The sequence below is a fragment of the Alosa sapidissima genome, chromosome 18 (genome assembly GCF_018492685.1).
Source record: "Alosa sapidissima isolate fAloSap1 chromosome 18, fAloSap1.pri, whole genome shotgun sequence".
Lineage (NCBI taxonomy): Eukaryota > Metazoa > Chordata > Actinopteri > Clupeiformes > Clupeidae > Alosa > Alosa sapidissima.
Window position 1 is genome coordinate 27,818,892 of NC_055974.1, and position 27,500 is coordinate 27,846,391.

The window sequence follows — 27,500 nt, forward strand, 5'->3', positions numbered from 1 at the left end:
GTGTGTGTGTGTGTGAGTGTGTGTGTGTGTGTGTGTATGTGTGTATCTTTGCATTTATTTTCTTGTCCCTCTGCTCATGAAAGTAGAGCTCATTCGTTGGTGTGGTGGACATGCTGACTGTTCACATCCTGGTAGAGCGCATACACACACACACACACACACACACACTAGGGTTGTGCACAATACAAATTGCAATTCTGCTTCCTGTTTGCTACCTCAATTGAAATTCAAGTTAAATTCAAGAATTAAATTGGAATTTAAGAGCCAGTTTCAATTCAGTTCTGGAATTTTGCACAAGCCTGACACACACACACACACACACACACACACACACACACACACACACACACACACACACACACACACACACACACACACACACACACTCACAGTGTGACTGTTCACACCCTGGTAGAGCAGCTCATTACGTGGGATGTGTCCTTATCAAACCCTCTTAAATAGCCGTGTCTATGTGAGGTCATCACCATACCTGTCAACATTTAGCTTTCCAAAAACGGGAGATTTTTTTTCGGGGGGGTCAGTGTTTATACCGGATCTGTGTTTGCATATTTAATACGTTTCATACACGTGTTTCAACACTGCATTTCGGTCGTTGCTTTTACCTTACCGTTACAGTACCTTACGCATGCCAGTTATGTATCCACCAGCTGCCTGCCTGCAGCCTACTTCCAAAACTCCAAAGCTGCTTGCTGTCAGATTTGGTTCCGAGGGCACAAGTTCAGTGTATCAACAACACTCAGTAACAGTTTATGTGATGTGTTAATCAATTCAATTCCCAACAATTTCACAACAGCTAGTTCTGAAGTAGGCCATTGAACTAGTCCGCTTGCTTACGACGAGACTCAAGCTGCGCAGTTGGCACCAGCTTCCTTATTTGGGTTTTGGGTTGCCAGGTTTTAGCCTATGACAAAACGGTTGAAATTGAAACTAAGTGATCGTGTATGTGTAGGGTGTATTTCATACACAATCTGGCGACGTGAATGGATCAATGATTTTAAAATGAAGTTTGATGGCCATGCAAATTACGGGAGTTTTCCGGGAGAAATAACAAAACGGGAGGGTGCTGGGAGATGACCTTGAAATACGGGAGAAACCCGGGAAAAACGGGAGTGTTGACAGGTATGGTCATCACCACGCGCCACATAGCTAGTTGGAGCTTTCATGAGAAATTATAACTAGGCATGTTCCAAACACACACACACACACACACACACACACACACACACACACACACACACACACACACACACACACACACACACATCATAACTAGGCATGTTCCAAATATGGACACAGGACTGAACAGAAAACAATTCATACAAAGCAAGTGACACAGTAACACACACACACACACACACACACATACACAGACACACACACACACACAGAAAACAATTCACACAAAGCAAGTGACACAGTAACACACACACACACACACACACACAGAAAAACAATTCACACAAAGCAAGTCACAGTAAAATACAGCACAGCACAATGGGAATGTAGCAAGCTCAACACACAGAACGACACAACGACACACACACTCACACTCACACTGTTTGTCACACAAGCACAACAAATGCATACACACTGTACATAACACACACAGGCTATAATGCAAACACAATAATGCATGACACACACACACACACACATGCACACACACACACACACACACACACACACACACACACACACACAATAACAACAACAACAACAACAACAACAACAAGAGACAACCATAAATCATCACTTTGCTCTCTGCATTTGGTCTTTTTCCACTGTGCCAGCTACCCATGATGCTTTAGGGTGTGTTGGCCGCAGTAAGTGTGCGGCGGTTCACGAGGAGGACGGTTCTCCTCACTGATGTGTGTGTGTGTGCGTGTACATGTGGTGTGTGTGTGTGTGTGTGTGCGTGCGTGCGTGTGGGGTGTGTGTGTGTGAGTGTGCGTGTATGTGTGTGTGTGTGTGTGTGTGTGTGTGTGTGTGTTTGTTTCTCTCTGTGTGTGCAAACCAAGCGGCAGCAGGCACAGCCCAGTGGCGCTGCCCCCGGAGGCCAACAGGAGCGCTGCGGGTATGCCGTGGCACTCCACAAAGGACGTGGTGGCGGCAGCTTACATGATTTATAAAGCCAGAACAATACAAGTCAGCTGGCACCTCTATAACGCTGAATTATTTACGCCGCAGAAATTGAACATTTAAAAAGGAGCCGGCGCCCCGATGATGAACAGGGCAAATTTGGATCTAACACACACACACACACACACACACACACACAAACCCTTCAGCACTCACCGGCCCTATCATAGCACTTGGATGTGCTCAGCCTTCAGCACTAACACAAACACACACACACATACACACACACACACACTTCAGCACACACACACACACATACACACACACACACACACACTTCAGCACTCACACACACACACACACACACACACACACACACACATGAACACACACACGAACACACACGAACACACACACACACACACACACACACACACACTTCAGCACTCACCGGCCCCATCACAGGACTTGGCTATCACACCTTTGCTATGTACGGGTGAGGTGTAGGGATTACCTTGTGCTACGTAGGGGTCAGGTGTAGGGATTACCTTGTGCTATGTAGGGGGTCAGGTCAGGTGTAGGGATTACCTTGTGCTATGTAGGGGTCAGGTGTAAGGATTACCTTGTGCTATTTAGGGGGTCAGGTCAGGTGTAGGGATTACCTTGCGCTATGTACAGGTCAGGTGTAGGGATTACCTTGTGCTATGTAGGGGTCAGGTGTAGGGATTACCTTGTGCTATGTAGGGGGTCAGGTCAGGTGTAGAGATTACCTTGTGCTATGTAGGGGTCAGGTGTAGGGATTACCTTGTGCTATTTAGGGGGTCAGGTCAGGTGTAGGGATTACCTTGTGCTATTTAGGGGGTCAGGTCAGGTGTAGGGATTACCTTGTGCTATGTAGGGGTCAGGTGTAGGGATTACCTTGTGCTATGTAGGGGTCAGGTGTAAGGATTACCTTGTGCTATGTAGGGGGTCAGGTCAGGTGTAGGGATTACCTTGTGCTATGTAGGGGTCAGGTGTAGGGATTACCTTGTGCTATGTAGGGGTCAGGTGTAAGGATTACCTTGTGCTATGTAGGGGGTCAGGTCAGGTGTAGGGATTACCTTGTGCTATGTAGGGGGTCAGGTCAGGTGTAGGGATTACCTTGTGCTATGTAGGGGTCAGGTGTAGGGATTACCTTGTGCTATGTAGGGGGTGCGGTCCTCTTTGGTGGGGATGGTTTCGGGGCGAGGTGTGGGTGCCGGGGGTCGGTTGGCGATCACCACAGAGTTGCTGGGGCTGAGGATGGTGTCGTATTCTTCGTTGTTCACCCCGAGCGGTGCGTACGGGTCCTCTTCTTCCTCCTCCTCCTGGTCCTCATCCTTGCCAGCCTGATGGGCGTCATCGGGGGGGCTGGACTTGGGTTTGCCTGAAAGGACCAATCAGGGGACAGCTAGACACTTAAACTTGTCACTGGTTACTCACAGTTTGTTACTCACTGGTTACTTACTGGTTACTTTTAAGTGAACTTTGTAACCTACTCCCACAATGTGTATTACATGACCATGCCAACCTTTGGGAAAATGAGCTTCTTTACCATCTACCCCTGAGTTAGATAAGAGGACTCGTACCCTTCATACTAGACTCTGACGTGGCAGAACGTCGAAACGTTAGTCCCTTATGTTTTGATGGCACATTAAAATAAACATCTGAAGTTTAAACATCTATCTATCTATCCTGGGGGATCAATAAAGTATTTTTCTATCTATCTATTTATCCTGGTGGATCGATAAAGTATCTACCTATCTGTCTATCTATCTATCTATCTATCTATCTATCTATCCTGGGGGATCAATAAAGTATCTATCTATCTATCTATCTATCTATCTATCTATCTATCTATCTATCTATTCTAACTCTGGTGTGGACCACAAATGCCTGTGGAGTGGAGCACAAGCTCCTTCAAAAAAGTGGAGCACAAGCTCCTTCAAAAACCACAAAACATGTATATGCCTGTAACTACGGCACTCTGAAACCAACAGAAAAAAGTTAAATGTCATGGTCAAACCAGGGCTTTCCCAATCCCGTAACCATTTCCTGCAAGCCCTTGAGACTGATTGATTGAAGGAAGCAGGTTTTCAGTGGCCCCCTTGAGGAGGCTCAGTGAGTGCTTTGCTATTTGTCCTCTTATGTAGCAGATAAAAGGCTGCAGTACACTGAACTGCACTGAAAAGATGAACTCGGAATCCTTCCTGCCTCGTTGGATTGATCCAATTAATTCAGGTCACCATGGTTACAGTAGTAACCTTGGATATGTAGGTCCTCGTAAGGCAAGAAGTGCTTTGCACTTCTCTGCTCGAGGTTTCTTCCTATATGTATCTCCAATTCTAGGAAGTTTTTCATCGCCCCTGTTACCCATGGGCCTCTTTCTTTCTTTCTTTCTTTCTTTCTTTTCTCCCTCTTTTCTTTTTCTCTGATTGCCTACATTCTGTAAAGCGCCATGATACATGTATAATGTTTTGGCGCTCTATAAGCACAATAAATTGAATTGAAATTGAAATGTTTTGATTAGTTTAACCATCCAGCTGTTTTTATTTCATGTTTACTAGTTGTGCTCCCGGTCAAAAATGACCACTGCATTATACAGTAACGTGTTATAAACCCTGTATGGCCCTGGACCACAGGAGACTGTTTGTAGCCCTGCAGGGCCCTGGTGCTGTGATGAACATGTGTGTACTCAGGGCTGTGATGAACATGTGTGTACTCAGGGCTGTGATGAACATGTGTGTACTCAGGGCTGTGGTGAACATGTGTGTACTCAGGGCTGTGGTGAACATGTGTGTACTCAGGGCTGTGGTGAACATGTGTGTACTCAGGGCTGTGGTGAACATGTGTGTACTCAGGGCTGTGGTGAACATGTGTGTACTCAGGGCTGCTGTACCTGGGAGACTCTCTAAGACAGACAGACTCTTTTGTTCTGAACTCTCCACCCTTCAGGCAATAAGTTTGGCCCTGTATGTGCTGCAAAGTACTTAAAGTACAGGGGGCATAGAAACCTACAGAGTGCAAACACACACACACACACACACACAGACATTCTGGCATACTGTGTACATACCGATAAGTTCTCTCTCACACACACACATACATACAGTACATTGTAAAATACATGCAAACACAGACAACTCACCCGCAGTGCTCATCATCTCATACACACTGGAGTCTTCACCTTCCTCTCCGCTCTGGACATTCTGTAACACACACACACACACACACACACACACACACACACACACACACACACACAAAGGTCGATCTGCAAAACTTCACACCTCAATTCAACACCAAATTTGTATTTCACATGTGAAAGTCCACTTCAAATGTGAATGTCCATTTCAAATGCTTCCTGTTAGTTGGTGTCATAATGCCAAGTACTATTCAATTCAATACTGGAATCTGCTATTGCGAGGCCGAGTTGCTTTAGATAAAACTGTCTGCTAAGTAGCAGTCAACTTACTATATCCGCTCTGGCTCCAAAAAAATTCTGTCTGTACAGACTCTGTTTACCATGCGGGCGTGGTGTTGCCGTGGTAATGCCAAAAAGCTCTTTCTGGGCTGGACAAATACAGTAACTGTACAAAAACCACATTCAGCATTCGCTCAGTTAAGTGAAGCCACTGAGGCTAACAATGACAGAAACTTAAGCAAATATGGTCATTTCTGGACACCGAACTTACTGTTTACTATGCACACACACTAGCCCCAAAAAAGCACTTTCTGCACAGACTCTGTTGTTTACTATGTGGATCATCACCACCTGACGATTCGTCGGCCCGGGTTCAATTCCCGAATCCGCCGTTGTGAGTGTGTGAGTGTGTGAGTGTGTGTGCCGCTTTGCTTAAAGTACCAGTCAACTACTATGTGCACTCTGGCTCCACAGTGAGGTGACGCACACACTAACCCAGAGCAGGGAGCTGCTTGCTGCAGCGGCGCTCGGGGAGCAGTGAGGAGTTGGGTGCCTGCTGCAGCGGCGCTCGGGGAGCAGTGAGGGGTCAGGTGCCTTGCTCAAAGGCACTTCAGCCCTGGATGTGGGCATGGGAGAGCAGTGTCCAACCACTTCCCCCGCCCACATTTTTCCTACTGGTCGGGGATCGAAACGCCAACCCTACGTTTACAAGCCTGAAGCCCAAACCAGTAGGCCACGGCTGCCCCTAACGTGTTGCGTTCGGTCCAAGATGGCGGAAGCTCAGTCATGGGCACATTTGTTGCTATGGAACGTTCTATTGAGTGTCGCCTCTTGTTACTTCTATACTATTTGGTGCATGGCCAATGGCAGTGTGCGTCTAGCCTGGGCATGCCCAGTGTCCAGTTGTCCTGTAGCGATTTTTCCTAACTATGCCAGTTGGAAACTGTGAAAGCTGCTGTTGTGTGGCAAGCGTGTTTGTGTGTGTATATCTGTGTCTGTACATGTGTATATGCATATGCCTGTGTGTGTGTGTGTGTGTGTGTGTGTGTGTGCATGTGCTTGTGTGTGTGTGTGCATGTGCATTTCTACTGGTTAGCGCTTCGGGCTTCAGGCTTGTAACCGAAGGGTGTGTGTGTGTGTGTGCTTGCCAAAGCATTGGGGCGGGAGAGGAGATGAGTGAACCAACAGTGACCACTAATCACACGACTGGGACCTGGTGGATGACTGGCTTAATTTTCTGATCACTGATTGTCAGTCGTTCCCCACTGAAATGTATCATTTAGCTGGGTGACTCACCAGGCTGCGTTTGGACAGCACACGGGTCTCCTGTTCTCATGGTCGCCTTGGCAATGGCTAACAGAGGGATGTTTCAAATGGGATGCTTCTTTTTTTTTTTTTCAAAAGCGCATCCTTGAAGTGCAGTCATACTCTTAGCCTTGAGTAACTGAGGGTACAGGCACATTTCATTCTTTCTGTGTTTCTTTCTGTATTTCAGTATTCTTTCTTTCAATATTATTTCTCTCTCTTTTATGCTGCCTCCCAATATTATTTCTCTCTTTCTTTCTTTCCCTAGTCTTGTATGCAGTGAATACGTTTGTATTGTATGAATATGAAAGTACTTTCTATCCTCTCTATACAGCCAGTGCATCAGCCAGCAAAACAACATCTTCTCAGGGCCAACACAAGGGGAAGATGTGCCTGTCGTGCCAGGAAAGCTCATTTGAATTTAAATAGATGTACACTTCAGATTCAGCATTGAGAGGTATATTATAAACACCATCACTGCAATCAAACTGTTACTGAAACAAAGAGAGAGAGAGATGGAGAGAGAGGGAGAGGGAGAGGAAGAGGCAGAGAGATGGAGGGAGAGAGAGATTGCAGCAAACGTTAAAACATGTATACCACATGACAAAAGGCAAAGAGTACTAAGATGGTCTCTTAGCAACAACTGCCATTCAGCAACATTAATAGTGCACCTTTCCCTTCTCAATATTGATAATATGCATCAGACTTTCAGTGTTAACGCATGAATATATTCATTAGTGCACAAAGGCGACGATGACGGAGAGACAAACCTCAACAATTACACACAACGCTGTTGGGGCGGATTTGGAAGCGTCACTTTGATGTTGGACAGCAATGCATGGGAGGGCTGCAACAAGTAGTCTCATATTTCCATGAATAATTGACAAGATGGGGGAAGATGAGATATGCGATGAAGAGTAGGTATCAAAGCAGCAGAGGGAGAAGCAAAAATGAGAGAACCAACATAAATATAGTCGACTCATTACTCGATTACATAAATATAGTCGACTCATTACTCGATTACATAAATATACAGTGGGCATCGCTTTCAAATGGCCACTTCAGTCGCGCATTACGAGGCGTGAAGCTGCGTGAAGCTTTAGTACCACTTTCAGCCACTGTGCGTCGCTCTGTCACTGTACATCGCTCTGCCTGCCGCCCCTTCTGAACAAGCTCGATTTACCTCGATTTAGGCTACTTGGGTATGGCTTAAGGCTTGACTACACGGTAGTAACGGAAATCGAAATCGAAATTTGCTGTCTACATTATTGTCAGTGTTGGGTTAACGCAACTACACAAATCAAAACAGTGGTGTGATAATTGAGCCAGTAGAGAAATAACTCTTCAGAATTAATCTGTAGCCTTGGGTAGGCTTCTGCAACGTTTTTAACAGGCTACGCTATAGAGGCTTAGACAACTATGACCCACGTTTTGGTTTCGTAAATTAATTTGCCCATCTTCTTGACTGCAATGTAGTCAATTGACTGCTTGACATGTCATTTTTATTTTATCTGTACAATAAACAAATACATCTGCTTTATGCTGCAGAATTACATTCATATTTGGAACTTACATAGTCCAATGCATCGTTACACTACGTTAGTGTAAATATCAATTTTCTAATTGATATTTACACTTCTAACCACCATACATCTATATTTTAAAATGCCCAAGGCAGAAAATACATACAGCGGGGAAAATAAGTATTGAACACGTCAACATTTTTTTCAGTAAGTATACTTCCAGTGAGGCTATTCGCATGACATTTTCTACAGACATTAGTATTAACTTAGGTAATCCACACATATTAAAAAATCCAAACATTAATGTCCCTAAGTAGAGTTATGAGTAAAAAAGTGGAATGCCACAGGAAAAAAGTATTGAACACGCCTACTGAAATGTCTTAAATACTTTGTGGAAAACCCTTTATTTGTAATGAGAGCTTCAAGGCATTTCTTCTATGACAAAACTAATCAGTCGCAGTATTCAGGTGTGATTTTGGCCCATTCTTTTAAACAGATAGTCTTTTAATATTGAAGATTCCAGGGGTCCCTCTTGTAAATCCTGATCTTTAGGTAACTTCCAAAACTGTTCAATTGGATTTAAGTCAGGGCGTTGATTTCCTTTCTCTGAAACCAATTGAGAGTTTCCTTTGCTGAATGCTTTGGATCATTGTCCTGCTGGAAGGTCTAGCCATGTCTCATCCTCATTGTCCTGGTGGATGGCAAGATTCTCCCAGAAAAATGGCTCCATTCATCATTTCTTCAACTGTATGAAGTCTGCCAGTACCATGAGATGAAAAACAGCCCCACACTGTGATGCCTCCACCTCCAAACTTCACTGTTGGTATGGTATTTTTAGGGTGATGCACAGTGCCATGGTGTGTAGTATGACATCCAAAAAGTTAAATGTTCCTCTCGCCAGACCAGAATACATTCTCTCAGTATTTCATAGGCTTGTCCAAATGTTGTGTAGCAAACTTTCAATGAGCTTCGACATATTTTTCTTCAGTAATAGAGTAATGTAATGTGGGGTGAGCGTGCATAGAGGCCATGGCATCCTACTGACTTCCTGGTCAGAAATCTTGTGAGGAGATCCTGTGCATGGCCAATTGATGATGCAGTGATGTTCCTTCCACTTGCAGATAATGGCTCCAATACTGCTTACTGGATGATTCTGAAGTTTTGAAATGCATCTGTAACCAGTTCCATTGATATTTTTTGCAAAAATAATGTTGCAAAGGTCTTGGAAGAGCTCTTTGCTCATCATGAAATGTTTCTTGTGTGACAACTTGGTAATGAAAAACCTTTTTATAGCTCATCAATATGTACTAACCCAGCTTACATTAATTTGCACAGATAGGAGGGATAATTACTCTCTAACTATGTATAGATTCCAGCTCGTTCCTTGCCATTCCTTGCCTTTGTGTACTGCTTTTTCTTAGCGTGTTCAATACTTTTTCCCTGTGCCATTCCACTTTTTTACTCATAACTCTACTTATGAACATTAATGTTTGGATTTTTTTATATGTGTGGATTACCTAAGTTAATACCAATGTCTGGTGAAAATGTCATGCAAATAGCCTCATTGGAAGTATACTTACTGAAAAAAATGTTGACGTGTTCAATACTTATTTTCCCCGCTATGAATTAAAAGTCAATTTGCAGCCATGTGCACGTAAGTAAAAGTCACACACCTGCAGATAATAATAAGGTGGTGCGCACTTTTTGACGAGTCAGCTGAGAATATGTAGCCTTTGATTTTCATGGGGGGGGGGGGGGGGGGGGGGGTCCTTGTTAGTTTATGCAAATCAATCCAAGAAGGCTGATTCTGATTTTGATAATATGATCTGCACAAAAGATAAACTTAGGTAAACAATGATGTCAATATTGTTGTCAAAATCTTAACCCAGATTCGAACTCTTGGACAGGGGACTGGTAACTGCTGTGCAACGGCGGCTGTGATCTGCCGGCCTTAACGCAATACGCCACAGAAGTATGTGCAGGTGCCCGTTCACGTGCTACTAAACGTCATTAACCACCTTAGTCCAGACTACTGAAGTTTGGAAACTATCATGGTCCAAACTTACAGTACTATGTAAGTACGACAGTTTTGGAAAACAGTCGTAACTTACATGTTGGTTAGTTGAACGATGCATCCTGTTAGTAAAAAGCTAACCTCCGTAGTTGTACGGGAAACGCACCCCAGATCAGCTTGTAGGCCATTAGCAATCTGTTTATTTTATTTTATGAAGCCTACACAGTAGATCACATGCCACATTCTCACTTTCAATAGACAGATGCAATAGCCATTGGTCAAGGCGCAGGCTTGCCCAAAAAAAGGCCTGTGGTTTGCGCAGCCTACAGTAAGTAGGTCTTAGTGAGTTAGGAGTCCTCTAGACTTCTTTTCAGCTGTCGCAGAGGTGGAAAGTTGCGGTCGTTGGGGGCAGGGCCGGATTAACAATTCATAGACCCTTGTCTTGGTTATGTCATAAACACTACATCTATTTAATCAGGAAGTCATAGTTATGTCATAAACACTACATGTATTTAATCACAAAGTCATAGTTATGTCTTAACACTATATGTATTTAATCACGAAGTCATAGTTATGTCATAAATAGTAAATGTATTTAATTAGCCCTTTTCTGATCTCAGGACATATTCAAATGACAGGTGAATGGTGGGAGGAAGTCATAGTTACTGTATGTCATAAATAGTTATTAGATAATATTACATAGCAGTTACTAAGATTGCCATAGTTATGTTATAAATAGTTACTAGATAATATTACATAGCAGTTACTAAGATTGTCTCATTCTCCATTATCATTTAAAGGCCCATTTCATTATTTATCTTCCTTGAGAATTACTTTCCCCACCCACCTTACCAGCAGCCAGTGTTTGGAATAACGCCGTTTAAAAGAACGGCGTTAGGTAACGACGTTATTTTTTCACTAACGGGGTAATCTAACTAATTACTTTTCCCGTCATTACAACGCCGTTAACGTTACTGGACGTTAAATGCGGTGCGTTACTATGCATTGATTGAATAAACTGTAGGCCTAATCCGAACGCCCCCTGGCTCACAGCTAGTGAGGAGGTGGGTTAATAACGACGTAAGAGATTATGATTGGCTAAGGCAGAGTCATGTTTCATGATAGCCAATCAGAGCCAGTGTTTTTACACACTTGCCAGCACACGTGCCACACACACACACGCAACAGCTTAAATAGAGATTCAACGAAACAGCAGAGGTCAGGAGCAATCCGAAAAGTTGGCATTTTCAAGGTGGAGATATAAGCACTACTTCAAATTCATCAAGGCAAGAACGTGCATGTAATGTGTACATTATGTCCAGGAGCGAAGACTTTGTCGACATCCGTTGTAAGCAACTCTAATTTAATGAAGCATCTCAGACTCACACACGCATCTAGTGGCCAAAAACACCGATACCTCCACCACAGATGATTAGCTCGCCATCCACTAGCAAAGAAGGACTCCGAGCAAAGTCCTCCAAGCAGCAAAAGCTAGATCTTTCTACCTTACAACAAAAACATATGACACAGGCTGAAGTCAACCGTAGGTCTGTCGATGTGCAATATCTTGAATTTCCCCTTGGGGATCAATTAAGTATCTATCTATCTATCTATCTGTCTATCTATCTAATAAATATCGAAAGTTATGTAGCCTACAAACACCTGTCTGTTCTACTCATTTCAACTGGCTGCTCAAAACTGCTCAAAAAATCCAAATTCTTTGATACATAGCAACTTTTTTTTTGTAACAGTAACGCAAATAATTACTTTCCCTGGTAACAAGTTACTCTTATCATAGAGTAATTCAGTTACTAACTCAGTTACTTTTTGGAACAAGTAGTGAGTAACTATAACTAATTACTTTTTTTAAGTAACGTTCCCAACACTGCCAGCAGCCCATGTGTTTTTAATATACCTGCTTACACGCACGCACACACACACACACACACACGCACACACACACCTCAGAATACAGTATGATATCATTCTCTTTCACACTCTCTTTTTCCTACTCCTGACAGGAGAGAAATCACACTCTTCAGGACTCCTGTTTATGGGAGGTTGCCTGAGCAACGGCAGGAAGAGGAAGGTAGAAAAATGTGATTAAAGAACTGATGAAACCCCAGCTTCTGTGTAGACATCTGATAACGACCTAGACCCACATCATAGGATATCAACCCTAATGACCTCGACCCACATCATAGGATATCAACCCTAATGACCTCGACCCACATCATAAGATATCAACCCCGTCCCCAACATGCTAGCTGGGGCAATGAACGTGACCGCTTTGCTGGTTGAGGTCATTCTAACGTGTCTATGGAGCAGACGGAACTCCAGCTCCTCCGTCGACATCTCCTACTCTGTGCTACCGTGGTGTCGGTGTCGAGGTTGGGGAGGGGTCCTGGTCAAAACAGCTCTGCTACTGTGTCTTGCATTGTACATGCCAGAACCCGGGTCACTGTTTAAACTCTGCTATCATGCAAGCCTGCTTTCTACCCAAGAGCATCTACTTTTTATCGTTATGCATCTATTTCTACTATGCAAGTGAATAGAAACTGTATGAACTACAGTATATAGTAGTTTGCACGTTTATAACAGTACATACAGTATATAACACGTTTGCGCCCACTTCAGGCATATTTGTTTTGCAACGTGCGTGTAAAATCATTGCGAGGTATGTACAAACAGGGGAAAGTCCAGGGGAAAGTGGGAGTTTAGCATAAAAAGATGGGAGGGGAAGAGTAAAGAGCGCCTAATTATGTATTCCGCGGTATGTACAAAGACTGCTCCTGAAAGCGCACGTCTATTCTGCGCCTAAATACTTCCGCCTTGTACAAGCAGGTGTTAATCCAAATTGCAGTTCAATGAGTCAATAAGAGAACCTTTCAAAGACAACAGAATCGCTATTTAGAGCACCAGTTTTGTAAGTCTTTGTACTATCAAAAGCAACATTAACTTTCATTGGCCTTTCGAATGTCTTACTTTCACTTTCACATCATTCACTTAAACTTTCCTACTTGTTAGATTTGACTAATCTTCCATAGCCTATGTGCAAGTAGTTTGAGTAGAACTACTGATCTTCATTATCTCCCTGCTTGTTGACATCTTATCTTATTATACGGCTCTTCACAATGCTAGTAGAACGCTCCATTGACTTGAATGGGATTTCCCAACGTTCTACAGTAAAAAAAATTCATGTAATTACCGCTGCAAACATATAATTACCGCTGTCAATGGCAACGGGTTTTGTGCTGCTGATCATATCACTCCGCAAGTATTCCGGTCACTTCTTGCATTGGAACTTCATTCAAAAGTGAAAGACGGTTGATCAGCTGAATTCTAAAGAATGTTTGATTCAAGTTCAGCGTGTGTTGCGAACTATTTGTTTCTCAGCAAAAGCCACGACGAAACGGTAACAAATAAGTGTAAAGAGACATATCGTGGAGTTAATTTTTTCGTTTTGGCAGGTAGCCGTATAATAAGCAGGATAATGTATAGAACGCCGGTCATTATGGGAAAATAAGTCCCTTCAGGGCGAAACAAGACCCCTCCGCTGGCGCGTCGGGGTCCGGTTCGCCCTGTCGGGACTTATTTTCCCCATAATGACCGGCGTTTTATACATTATCCCTTACATGTATGGTATTATTATGATCGCTAAACGTTTGATTCTTCTTAATGTTGTCATCAGTTAACTTCATTCAACTGCGCTTGTATGTAGGCGCTGTCATTAAGTTGTGGGCGTTCGTAAATTGCGTTTATGGGCGGAGAAAGGCAGAAAAAGGTGCAGTTTACACTAAGGATTGAACTATTGATAAATACGACGGAAATTTGTCCATGACTCTGATAGCGCTACGTTCGCAAATGTACATACATCTGGCCCACAGTGAGGTGAAGCACACACTAATCCCGGCGCAGTGAGCTGCCTGCAACAATAAACAGTATGATTCACCATTCACAGTACAGGCCAAACCCCTGGTCACTCTACAGGCCACACCCCTGGTCACTACAGGCCAAACCCCTGGTCACTCTACAGGCCACACCTCTGGTCACTACAGGCCACACCCCTGGTCACTATTCAGGCCACACCCCTGGTAACTATTCAGGCCACACCCCTGGTCACTACAGGCCACACTTTTTCAGACCAAGGACCACTTAACCAATTAAAAAAAAATCACGGACCACCTAGCTGAAAAAACTTACTTCAACAGTATATTACACAATAGGCCTACTCAGTGAACCACCTTGCTTATTGTGTCAGAACTCTCATATGATTTAAACTGGCGTAGTTTACACAGGCAGTGTTGCAGAACTATTTGGATTTACATACAAGTTGGTTCAATATTGCAAACAACTCATCCATATTATATTTTACCACGTCTGCTTGCGGACCACTTGGGATAGCTTGCGGACCACCAGTGGTCCCCGGACCACACTTTGAAAAACACAGGCCAGACCCCAGGTCACAGTACAGGCCAGACCCCAGGTCACAGTACAGGCCAGACCCCAGGTCACAGTACAGGCCAGACCCCAGGTCTCAGTATAGCGATGGGGAGAGGGAGGGTGTTGACTACGTAAGAAGCGATGACGATGATGAGAATTCTCTGGACCGTTGTTCATGTAGTGAATGAAATGTTCCAGGGAAGTTTCCTTTCTAAGAGGTTTTGCTGCAGGTTTGCTGCTAGATCAGATCTCAGAAGGGGAGAGGAGATGGACCATTAGGAAACCATCGGAGTCTGTGCAAGAGTGTTTATAGAGAATCAAATAAACTGGAACTAATGTCATTTCACACACACACACACACATTCTCCCTCTCCCCCCCCCACACACACACACTCCCCCCCCACACACACACACACCACACACATTCTCCCTCTCCCCCCCCCCACACACACACACGCACACCCTCTCTCCCTCATTGACTCAGTACCATTCCATTGTGCGTAATGGGCCGTGACGGAATATCCTGTCACACTTTTACAGATGATTTTATCAGAGACCTATCCTACTCATAGCTGGTCAAGTGCGTTCATAACACTTTCTTGTGATGTTCGCTTCTCTTTTTACTGTCTTTTCCCTGCCTTCCTTCTAGAAATGACATGCCAGCCAGCTAATATCTCCTTTGGTTTGCTTCGCCGAAAGCCTGGCATAGAGTGCAAGGCTGCATGGCTTGGGTTTTAGATAAAGGTTTTTTTTTTTTTTTGGCATGAGCACCATACAACGGTAGAGGGATGTTTCGAAGACCGTGTCACAATAATGGCAACAGCCGTGGCTTCTGCCAATGTGACATACTTCCTCAAGGTCTCCTGATGAAGTACGCGTTGAAGCAGAATTGTCATCTGGGTCTTGGCAGCCTTGGCGTGGTCCGAGAATGCCGTGACAGTGTGTGGAATGTGTGGATTATCGGCGTACGTCCTGTTCATCCGAGTGATTATTCTCTGTGACCTTGAGGAAGTGTAGTGATGCATGTTGGTATGTCACCACAGAAGCAGATATTCCTGTGATTCATGTGGTGCAGTCAGAGCATTGCATCACAGTAGACTTGACTTAAAGCAGAACTTGGCAACTATTTTAACTTAATAAACCCGTTTAGAAATCATTTGTATGGTTAAATGACCTGTTCCGGTGAAAATGGTGACATTTCCTGTTCCTCCTAGCGTCCCCAGGCGGAAAACCAACCTTGCAACATTGAGACTACCGTCCCGGTAAAAGAAGTGAGAAACAAGACACTCGGTTTAAATCGTGTTTCTGACCTTGTAACATCCACATTGTCTGCCGAACTTATGCTAACCGTTTCGCTAGCTTGTAAACAAATCCATGTGCTTTATCATTACCTTTTTCCACAGTTTGAAATAGGATAATGCACAACTTCTCCAGCAGAGGGGGAAATATGGCTAATCCTGCCAAGTTGCCCTTTAAGCCTTTCTGTTTCTCTTAACACATCCAGTATATATGGAGGTATATTACATTACATTACATTACATTACATTACATTTGGCTGACGCTTTTTAACCAAAGCGACTAACAACATGGTAAACAGTAAGTTTTAGAACAATTCTCACAATTTTAGGACAGTTTAAAAAAAACATTAGAGTACAGTAAGAGTAAGTGCGTCGGTGAGTGCTGTTTTTAACAGTTACTTGTCAGTTTAAAAGGCTGGTGAGTGCTAGGATCAGTAAGACTTGTTGTAAGTGTTGCTATGAGAGTAGATGTTCTCTAAAGAGCTGGGTCTTCAGGAGTTTTTTGAAAGTGGAAAAGGATGTCCCTGCCCTTGTAGGAACTGGCAGTGTGTTCCACCAACGAGGAACAACAGATGAGAAAAGTTTGGATTGGCTTTTACATGATGAATCATACTGTATAGTGTATACAGTTTCTATTCACTAGCATAGTAGTTATAGAATGCTCTTGGGTAGAAAGCAGACTTGCATGATTGCAGAGTTTAAAATGAACTTCAAATACATTTTCCTCAACTAGTAGAGTCTCAAATAGTAGAGTCTGAAATGAAGTATAAATTCTCTTCAACCCAGGAGCTTGTATATAATATGGTGATACATAGTCAAAGGTAAATCGCAAGAACTGAGAAATTAGAGATGCCATGTATGAATTAATTGATATTCATACCATGTTAACATAATAACAGGATACACTATATTTACTACCACTGTCATACAATTAGATTCTGGAACACATTGGCACACGCTAATGATCTGTCAGATAGCTAGAGCTAAGCGTTACCTAGCATTACCGAAAAAGTCTATATGTTAATCAAATTATTTTCTAAGACAAGAAGGATAATATTGGCTGTCAGTCACTTCCATGGCAACCACAGCCTCAGCAAGAGAGAGATGTGGTGGGAGGAAGAATGTAGGATTGCGTCCTACCATGGATACCTCATGTCAAACAAAAGGAAAAAGATTGACAGAAGAGGAACTGAGGTCACGGATTCCAGAAGTTTCCATTAATCCAACTTCACTGTGGCCTTAGGTTACCCGTACAATGTGTTAGCGCACTGAACAAAGTCGTGTGTGTCTGTGTGTATGCGTGTGCGAATGTGTGTCAGTCATACATTTTGACGGCATTAGCTGGTCCTCCCTCAGGCGAGAGATTAGAAGCCGACGAGATTATCTCGCTATCTCGCTGGACTGTGAGAGGGAGAGAGCCGTCCATCTCTAACAGTAAGCGCGTCATGCAAAGGTAAGACTGAGTATGCGACCAAAGATAATTAATGCGTAGCAAGATGGGTCGTCCTAGTTCATGTCTATGAGGGCAAAGTGGAGTTCAGTCAGAGACGGGCTCTGGTTCAGTCCCCGCCTGCACAGGGGCGTGTCACTGACGTATGACTGACGTTTGAACGCCTCGGTTCCACGCCAGACAGAAGCCGTAGTACAAAACAAACTTGGTATACACCTTCATTAATGTTGATTTTCTCCCGACTGGAGGGTGCCCCCCCCAACACCCCCCCCCCCCCCCACCTTGTGTGGGGCGTGTACTACTGCTACCCTATTTGCATACATTTCCAGGGACAGGAAATGGCCTCTCAGGAAGTATCTTTGTAATCAACCATCTTTGACGCGACTCCACAACAGAGCCATGCTTGAAATAGCCCACGGGTGAAGGCCTCCGAAATCACCTCTTGAAATAAAAGGAGATTATTTCCCAGTGCTTTCATCTTCATTACAATCATCAAAGAGCTGAGGTTCCCCAGAGGGGCACAGGGGATATTATACACGAACAAACAACGTCCAGGGGAAGGAGAGTGAGTGATAATTGTCTGCCGAGACGTGGTGAAAATCAGGAGACCAAGAATTTGGAGAGGGCTGATAGACCACCAGCCTACACCACACTAGAGAAGAGGGTTGGCCAGCCTACAGTAGACTAGAGAAGAGGGCTGATAGACCACCAGCCTACACTAGACTAGAGAAAAGGGCTGATAGACCACCAGCCTACACTGAGGGCTGATAGACCACCAGCCTACACTAGACTAGAGAAGAGGGCTGATAGACCACCAGCCTACACTAGACTAGAGAAGAGGGCTGATAGACCACCAGCCTACACCAGACTAGAGAAGAGGGCTGGCCAGCCTACACCAGACTAGAGAAGAGGGCTGGCCAGCCTACACTAAACTAGAGAAGAGGGCAGTCAAGTAAGCTCCGGGTGAGTAAGCGTCCGTTTGAGGGCTACTTTCTAAGACACTGTATATGGGCAAAAAATATACTGCGCACGCACTGACACACACAGGAGTAGTGAACAGCCAGGCATTTAGGACGGAAAGTCCTATGCTCCAGGGCAGACAAAAAAACAAATTAGCAAATTTATAAAATTTATTAGCAAGTTAGCAAATTTATTTGTTGTGAAAAATTGTTTGTGAAACTAAGGTCTAGGACCCGTTGTGGTCTAAACGCACATCACACACCCAAGCGAGGATACGGAAATCTGTCTGATAAATACATGTGTATTTAGAGAAAGGACCTAAATGGTTATAGATCCGTTGTGGTCAATTGAAGTGCTTATATGTTACAAGAATTGTCATAAAAAGGAGCTTTAATTTAATTTTGACAAGAATCCCCAAATTATAGGGTAGTTGATTTTCTCTCAAATCTGGACGGCCAGACGAACGTCCGTAGTGAGTTTCTAACCTCTCTCAGATTTTGATGACAAACAACTCTTGCAAATACAGCTCTGAATTTCTTCCTCTTTTAGTAAAGTTAACCACATATTGAAGTACGAACCAAGGGAATAGGGAACAGCGACTAAGAGATAGAAAGTGACTCTGAAGTAGTCCACCTTCCTTAGCCCCCAAATCCCAAATTAGAGAATTTGATTCAGATAGAGAAAACCTATCAACAAAGTCAACCCTATTGTACATCCTAAACCCGTTGAAAAGGGGCCCTCGCATGAGACACATACACTGAAAGATACTTCCTCTTTTACCCTGTGATATTATCACAGTCCGAAGACGAACACCATCAGGAGTAGCGATCTCAACTGTGTTAAAGGGAATCCCTTTGGACACCAGAGTAGTCACAAAACGCACACCTCCTCTTTTACCCTGTGAAATCCTCACAGTCCGAAGACGAGCGCACCCACACCTACAGGAGTAACGATCTCTACTGTGTTACGGGAGCCCCGTAGACACCAGAGTGGACACAAAACGCAACAGTACCTTGGATCCAGCGTATTGACCATGCCTAAAAAAACGCTTCTCTCCACGGTTTGAAAAGGCACCATGTCTTTGCACAAGAAAGTTGCTATAGAATTCGTAATGTCTATCCACCGCTGGCTTTTTTATCATAGGGTGTACCTTTTGAAAATGCCTGGGCGATTGAAACCTGGTGTGTAACTTTTCTCCCACTCGAGGACTGACTTGGTTTTTGGGGAACAGTGCTACGCATTCGTTGGCTTTCCTCATATTCGACAACGTTTTTTAATTTCAGATGGTAGAACAGATTGCTTGTGTTACCTCTCTTTGCTGTCACTGTTGACCGGCATATTTTGCAGATTATGGTTTTCTGCTCACTATCCGACACTTTAAATCCAAACCATGTCCATATTATGGACGTTGAACCATTCTTTTTTACAAGCTCCTCCTCCTCCATACCTTCACCGCTCGCAGCCATTTTTCCACACCTGTGGCCTCCTCGTGGTTGTTGCCGGTCCCAGCAGGCCAAGCGTGTTGCAATTTGATGACATAATGACCTATCGCAATATGCCGGTATAACAAAAATCTCTATCGTTGGCCAAATTTTTATCGCATACCGCTTATACCGTTTATATCGCCCAGCCCTAGCGGTTAGTGTGTATCTACACGGTTTAACGTCAGTTGTGCTATAGCGGTTAGTGTGTATGCACACGGTTGGATGCTGCACTAACTGAATGAGCATGTTACAATGCTAAAGGATTTATGCGTGTGTAAAAGTTGAATAAAGAGTTGTCCTGTTGGGCATAAACAAGATAAAGTGAGCATACTATTTAATAAAACGTGCACACGATTTAGTGAAATAAACACAAAAAATATACTATATTGTGCATACAATATAATGAAACGAGACCACAATTTACTAAAATGTGCGCACATTCTCTCGATACACAAAAATATCTTGCAATTACACCTCCTGGGCTCCGTACAATACAGCTGATGCTCCACCAGAAACATATGAGCTGGTTAAAGAGCTTATATAGTCCACTGTGAGGTCTACTGTCTTTACACAGAGGGAGAGAGAGAGTTGGGAGAGTGACACAGGAAGTTGGAGAGAGAGACTAGGAGAGAGAGTGAGACAGAAAGAGCAAGAGAGGAAGTGTCGGGGGAGTAGTGAATCAGAAAGAGGGCAACTAATCATTTCTTCTCCCCCTGTGATGCCTGAGGCTCAGAGGCCAGTTCTACTACAGGAGCTGGGCATAATTAACACACCATCAACGCCTTCATTAAACTTTCATTCTCACCATTAGCCTGTTGATTTGGTTAAATAATATATCGCACTTGTGTGTGTGTGTGCGCGCGCGCGTGTGTGTGACTCATATGTGTGTGACTGCAGGAAGAAGGGGTGTGAATGAAACCATTGGGGCTGCAGAACAGGCCAAAGCTAGAACAAAGTGCCCCCATCCAGGGCAATATCAGCTGAAGTCTCTCACAATGCCCCCACCCAGGTCAATAACAGCTGAAGTCTCTCACAATGTTGCCATACAGAGCAATATTAGCCAAGGCTTTTCATTGTACATCTGAGGAGATGGTATTCTATCTGAAATTAACAATTTATCATAACTGTGCACTGAATATGACCTTAACTGAAGAGTTAATCAAAATGTAATTCGGTGGAAATGTGATTCTGAGTGCCTCAGCCCTTCCTCTTCTGCAGAGCTTTTCAATTAGGGAGTGAAACGAGTCACAGCCTTACAAGGGTACTCAAGATGCCTGGAATTACAGTAATGACTATTACAATCCCATTACCAAAACCACAGAGAGATTCTGGCTTATTCCAACCATTTCCTTTATTAGGATTTGTTTCATCTTTTCGTCTCTGTTCTCCCCTTTTATGCCATCTCATTCTCTCTGTCTCACTTCTTTTCTCACACACTGACTTTCCCCTGTAGACTCAAACCTTTCCCTCATTGTCATCTCCTACCCCAACCTCCTCAATCTGTCACTCTTAGACTCTGTGTGTGTGTTGTTGACTTTTGTGCTCTTTAAAAGGACATTTCACCTGGATGCATGCCACACTGTGGAGACAGTTTGAATTATGAGGACAATATACCATCACAACTTCTACGTGTTCTTTGGTTCTTATTTTGATGCACTCACAGGAGGTAGGAATGATAGGGTGTGCCATCCACCAACATAATAACTAACCAATGTAATAAACCACCTGCATAATACAAATGAGCTGTTTTAACCATAATAAAATGTAATAATTTCATGCAAACATAATAACTGTTGCCTACCACCAGCGTTATAACTAATTTCCAACCTAATTTCTTAACCACAAGTTGCACCTTTGTAATATTGGCCTTTGCAACATGATTGACATATGTAAGTCACTTTGGTTAAAAAAAAAAATCTGCTAAATGAATACATGTAGATTTCAGTTCGAAAAGATGCACCTGCATTCACTCTCAATTAGCAGAGTTGCTCAGGAATAGATACCTATGGGGAAACAGTACTGTTTGCTGTGGCTGTGAAGTGTGTGTGTGTATGTATACTGTATGTGTGTCTATATTTGTAAATGTTAGTTTGTCTGTATTGACGTGTTGCCAGAACACCAACCGTATGGACCCCAGAGCGATAGCACAAAATCAATACGTCTTACAATCAGGGCTCGAAATTAACTTTTTTTCTCAGTGTCCCGCAGCTGTCTGTACTTGCCACTGTCCCGGACTTAACCACTAGTGTCCCAAATTCAAGTTCTTGTTTTTTTCCCATTCTACATAATAAACAGTAACTTGCGTCACGTAATTAACTCGTAAGTTCTGAAGACTTCATTTATTAAACACCATTGTATTAACATTATCTGCTTATTTTACACAACACTCATTTTCAGAGATTGCGCTTTTGGCTCTTTTTTGAGGTTGCACTAGACGTTCTCATTGTCCGTCGTTTTGACGGACAGGGTTGTAAAACATTCCGTCAATAATCTATTTTCACGTGTCTTTAATTTCAATGTCAGTTTAGTGTGATGTCATGGTCACAGATCTCATTGAAAACAATAAGTAGCATGGGAAATTACCACGAAGCTGTCGGATAGGCTACTCTCCGGTATTCGTTTTTTCTCAAGAATAGCCTATAGCTTAGAACTGCCAAAGCGAAATGTCAAATGCTAACTTAAATAACTGTTTTCATAGTTAACAGGCTACCTTGCAACACTATCGTTTTGTCAAATCGCAGTTGCAGTAGCCTAGGCTATTTAGCTCAGCATGATATCGGTGACGTTTTGTCTGTCACCGACAGAAAACACGCAGCGTTTTACTCAGAGAGGACTGTCATCTCGTTTAGAACACCAGTATAACCTTAAGGCTTCTACATACCTGACGCACCCGACCGGTAGCGCGACAATGTGACGTCAAAATGACGTAGATCTCTCTGGCGCGCCAGGGTTTTGGCCGTGTAGCGCGAGGTAGCGCACCACTCATTTTTTTTCAGACGAGCGCGACAAGGCGGAAACAGGAAGATGGACTAGTTCGAGGGCAAGCGAGTTGCAGTGTTTTGTTACAGTCGTGAATTTTTAATAGTTTGCTGGATAAGTTAACAAAGTTACCAGTGAGAGTTGCAACACATGGAATTAAGAGGAAAGAATAGAAACGATTTATTTTCAAACAAAGGATATCTATTAAGGCCTGAACAAAATCTCTTTCCACTTCAGGAAATTACACAAACTCAGCCAGCTGCTAGCTAGCTAGCTAGCTAACTAAACTGTTTAAATTATTAAAATTTCCCTCGGGATGACTAAAGTACCTATCTATATATCCATCTATCTATCTATCTATCTATCTACCTGTGCACACACCTTGGAAACTACATGATAATGATGATGGTAGTTGTGAATAGTAGCAACCAAAGTCTGAAGTACCATCACAGAGGCTAGCTACTGGTGTTTCTTACTGCAGCTTCTTCTGCTGTGTAAGTAGTTAATGTTAGTCTTTTCACAACAGCGACACCTCTGTTCAGGAGAATATTGCAACTAGTGTTGCGACCACCACGCGCGAGTATAAATGGTTACGGCGCTTCTGTGACGTCACATTGTCGCGCTACTGGTCGGGTGCGTCGAGTATGTGGGACGTTTTAGGCCTACACTATCAGTCATAAATGTTCACAATGGCATGAAAACAAATGCCATTTACCTGCCTGCTAGTTAGGTAAGTTAGCCTAGGAATATCGGAAAGTGACCCATTAGGCCTACCGCCCGCACACTATTTTTGTGTCGGCCTATGAGTCACTTAATATTCATTTAACCAATACGGCGGATTCCTAAGGAAACGCAAGCACCCATCCCGTTTGGGTATCTTATACTATATTTGTACCAAAAATGACATTGTAGCCTACAGTGATTCGAAGACCAGTAAACAGTGTTGTAAGGCTGCGTGTACAAAACCGCTTTAGAGATCAGCTGGCTAACGCTGCTTTTTCCAGCTGCCCATTACGGAGAAATTTGGTGATCACTGAAAGTTGTTTAGGTAGCCTACATGGAATCACGTTAAGCTTTTTCCTTTTAATAGGCCTCAATAACATCCATAATAATTGGAATGTGAACAGTTTAGGAAAAAAAGTACCCATTTTGAAATTTGCTTTGCCATTTTTTTTACTGTCCCAGAGTTGTCCCAGACATCATTCTATTGTGTCCCGGAAGCATTTTTTATGGTCCCCGGGACGTCGGGACATCGTTAATTTCGAGCCCTGCTTACAATGCGAAAACGCAGAAAGGCTAGATTCAGCGCTAGCTATCAAGGTAATCTCTTTGATCTAGAAAATATGATTAGACAAATTAGGAAAGAAACTGACCAGGAATTGAATCGTAATGTTAAACCAATGACCTTGCAACCTACTGTTGAATTAAGTTCACCTGAAAGCGTGGAAGTGAATGAATGTGTTGAAGCAGATGTTGAACAATGTGCAGGATTACTAAACCAGATCACCCTGACCTCAGGAATACTTGGTGATTATTGAATGTGAATAAAAGAATGGAAAATGAACCATAACTGCGTACAATGACCTCATAATAAATAATAAAGTGCGATGAATGAAATGTATCATTACAAGTATTTTAGTAGCCTGACCTTGTAAAGTCTAGGGAATTATGCATGTAAAGAATTGTCTCTAGATAACTTCTAGGGTCAAACATCTTCGCACGTTAGCCAACTGTTCGAGACCTAGGCGTAGTCGCTCCTTATTTCATAAACATCTCAATAAATCCACCACGGAAGCCTGATCAACTTCCAAGGGGGATATTTAAAATAGGAGCAATTGGTTATCTGCGCCGCAGAGGGAAGACGTGCGACTGCACTCGACAGTAGGTCCCTGCTATCTACAATAACCTCAAGGGGGTATCGTAGGTCTTAACTGCCTAGGCCTGGGGGTTACGTCTGAGAAACGGCTGACGTTGACTAGGTTCTGGGGGTTACCTGCAGGGGGCAACACAGTATGTATGTATGTGTGTAGCATGTCTACTGGTGCTTGTATCAGTGCATATGTTAGGTTAAGGATTGTCTGGCATCTTTTTTAACTGACCCCCCCCCCCCCCCCCAACTCATCCTTCAGAACCAGTCTACAGCCCTAGAACACACATGCCCTGTCACAGAATGACAGATGTTGCCAGGCAACTTCAGCAGAGAGTACTCCTGCAGCCTCTCTTTCAACATAGACCTGTAGATTCATCTACATGTACTCATTTAGCAGACACTTCTTATCCAAAGCGACTTACATATGTCAATTATATCACAAGGGATTACGTTTTCCCCGGAGCAACTTGGGGTTAAGTTCCTTGCTCAAGGGCTCAACAGTGGAAGCCGGGAATTGAACCCACAACTTAGTCCAGTACCTTAACCTTAACCACTACACTACCAGCGCCCCAAAGAGAGGGTCACTGCATTGGCCGGGAAGGTAGTACGTACACTTGAAGATCATACACTTGAAGATCATGCACTTAAAGATCATGTACTTAAAAAATATGCACTTTGACAACATGCACTTAAAGAACAAAGAAGCACTGTGGAGTTTTGGTCTATTACTAGTTTGCTATCCACCTAATACAAATGTGTTATGTTGTTGTTGCTGTTGTTGTTGTTGTAGTTGTAATACGGATGTGCAAACTTTCCAAACACCACCACCTGCCTAGTTTGCATGGGCAACAGTTTGCTAACATGCTACCTGGCATCTTTTGGCAACACTGCTGGTGAAGTGAAAAATGCTCGTATGTTTACATGGAGTCCTCCAACGCAATCACAATTAGTCATGGATGTATATCTTCTCTCCTGATCATGATCATAGTTACATCAAAATTAATTGAAGATGATGCTAAATGTAGTTGCTCATTAAAACATGCCTCAAAAGGCACATTGCAGATTATTGTTGCTTTAATTAAGTAGGACAGAGGAAACAGACACCCTGTCTGTAGCATCACAGCCTGCCATCAGAAGCAGGCTATGCTTCCGTCTCTCTCTCTTCCCTCTCTCTCCCTCACTTTCTCTCTCTCTCACTCTCTTTGTCAATGTGACATTCCTGCCTGCACTGTGTCCTTTTGTTCTCCCTCTCTTCTTCTCTATCTTCTTTCACTCTGTTTCCTCTGTCTCTTTATGTCTCGCCCTTTCTTCTTTCATCTTGGTGCCAAATGGTCTTTTCTATCATCATAAAAGGAAAAGAGAGAAAGACTTGAAAGGTTGGTATTTTGTGCACATATTGTTTTATGTTTATCAACGTTTTTAGTGTGAACAGTGGTTAAAGTGGGATTTGGGAGGTGGGGGAACCCTGAAATCCAGAGTCGGTGCAACAGGGGAAAAATGACTCACCGTGGGACAACAGATTGACTATCGTGGTGTAGCCGTACTTTTTAGGACAAGATAGTGTCACTGTGGCACCAAATATCACAATAGCCTACTTATTTTATAATTATATATTATATTATATAATTGTTTTATTTTGGTCCATTTATCTACTCTAATATATGATAACAATACTTTGGTAAAATTGCCAAAGACCACAATATGGAACACAACTTTGTTATTCTTGTGTTACAATGTAAAAATGGGAAAAGTCCTAAACTGATTCATATTTAACACACCAAAATGGCTGCTGACTGCAGACACAAATGTAAGTTATATACAAGTCATGAAGGCATTAACATTACCAATGTGTTTTCCAATTAGGAAACAAGTATTCATGGGGTACATTCAGACTAAGCGTCTTTTTCTGACAAAAGAAGTTATGCAGACCGCTTTTCCAGTTTGAAAAAAAAAATCTGCCAGCGTTCTTGTTCCAAAAAGCAGCCGGAAGCGTTTTTTTAGGGCTGTCAATTGATTCAAAAAATGTATCTAATTAATTACATACTCTGTGATTAATTAATCTAAATTAATCGCATATATAATTTTTGCTGTGAAAGTATTTTAAATATTTAAATTCAAATGAATCATTTAATAATCAGCATTAGTGACATTAAAGTTCAAAAACTCTTTTATTATTATTTTCACTGTTCAAATAATGGCCATAATAATCTATGATATGACCTAATATGCTGAGGAAATATTCAAAAGTGCTTCGGGAAGAAGTTTTTTTTTTCACATACAAGGCATTTCAGGCCACAGATATAACCTAGGGGACACAATGAAAATAAATTAACACTCCCCTCAATGTCAACACTTATTTCTTTGCATTGATGTGCGACTATAGAGTTGATGAACTCCGCTGATATGCAAATTCCTTGCTGCAGAAATTGCAGAGGACTTTATTTTCAACACTTTATTTTTATCAACACCATCAGGCCGTTTTTTAAAAGTAAATGTTCCAATCAATGATTCAGGCAGCACGTTTTCTTCTCTCTCCTTCATTTTACAGTCTAATTTTTACTGACTAGAACGGCTCGGGGTCAAAGGTCATACGGAATCGATTAATCTGCGCTCATTTTTTTAATCAGTTATT

At 42.9% G+C, this 27,500-nt stretch overlaps 1 protein-coding gene across 1 annotated transcript in view; it reads right to left on the reverse strand.

Moving 5' to 3' along the window:
- Positions 1–27,500, reverse strand: part of LOC121690442 (B-cell scaffold protein with ankyrin repeats-like) — an 86,454-nt gene that overhangs the window by 16,642 nt on the left and 42,312 nt on the right. The window contains exons 8-9 of the mRNA XM_042071006.1: positions 5,267–5,327; positions 3,275–3,505 (exon numbers count right to left, since the gene is read on the reverse strand). Coding sequence (XP_041926940.1) covers positions 3,275–3,505; positions 5,267–5,327 — 292 coding nt within the window. The remainder of the gene's footprint in view (positions 1–3,274; positions 3,506–5,266; positions 5,328–27,500) is intronic.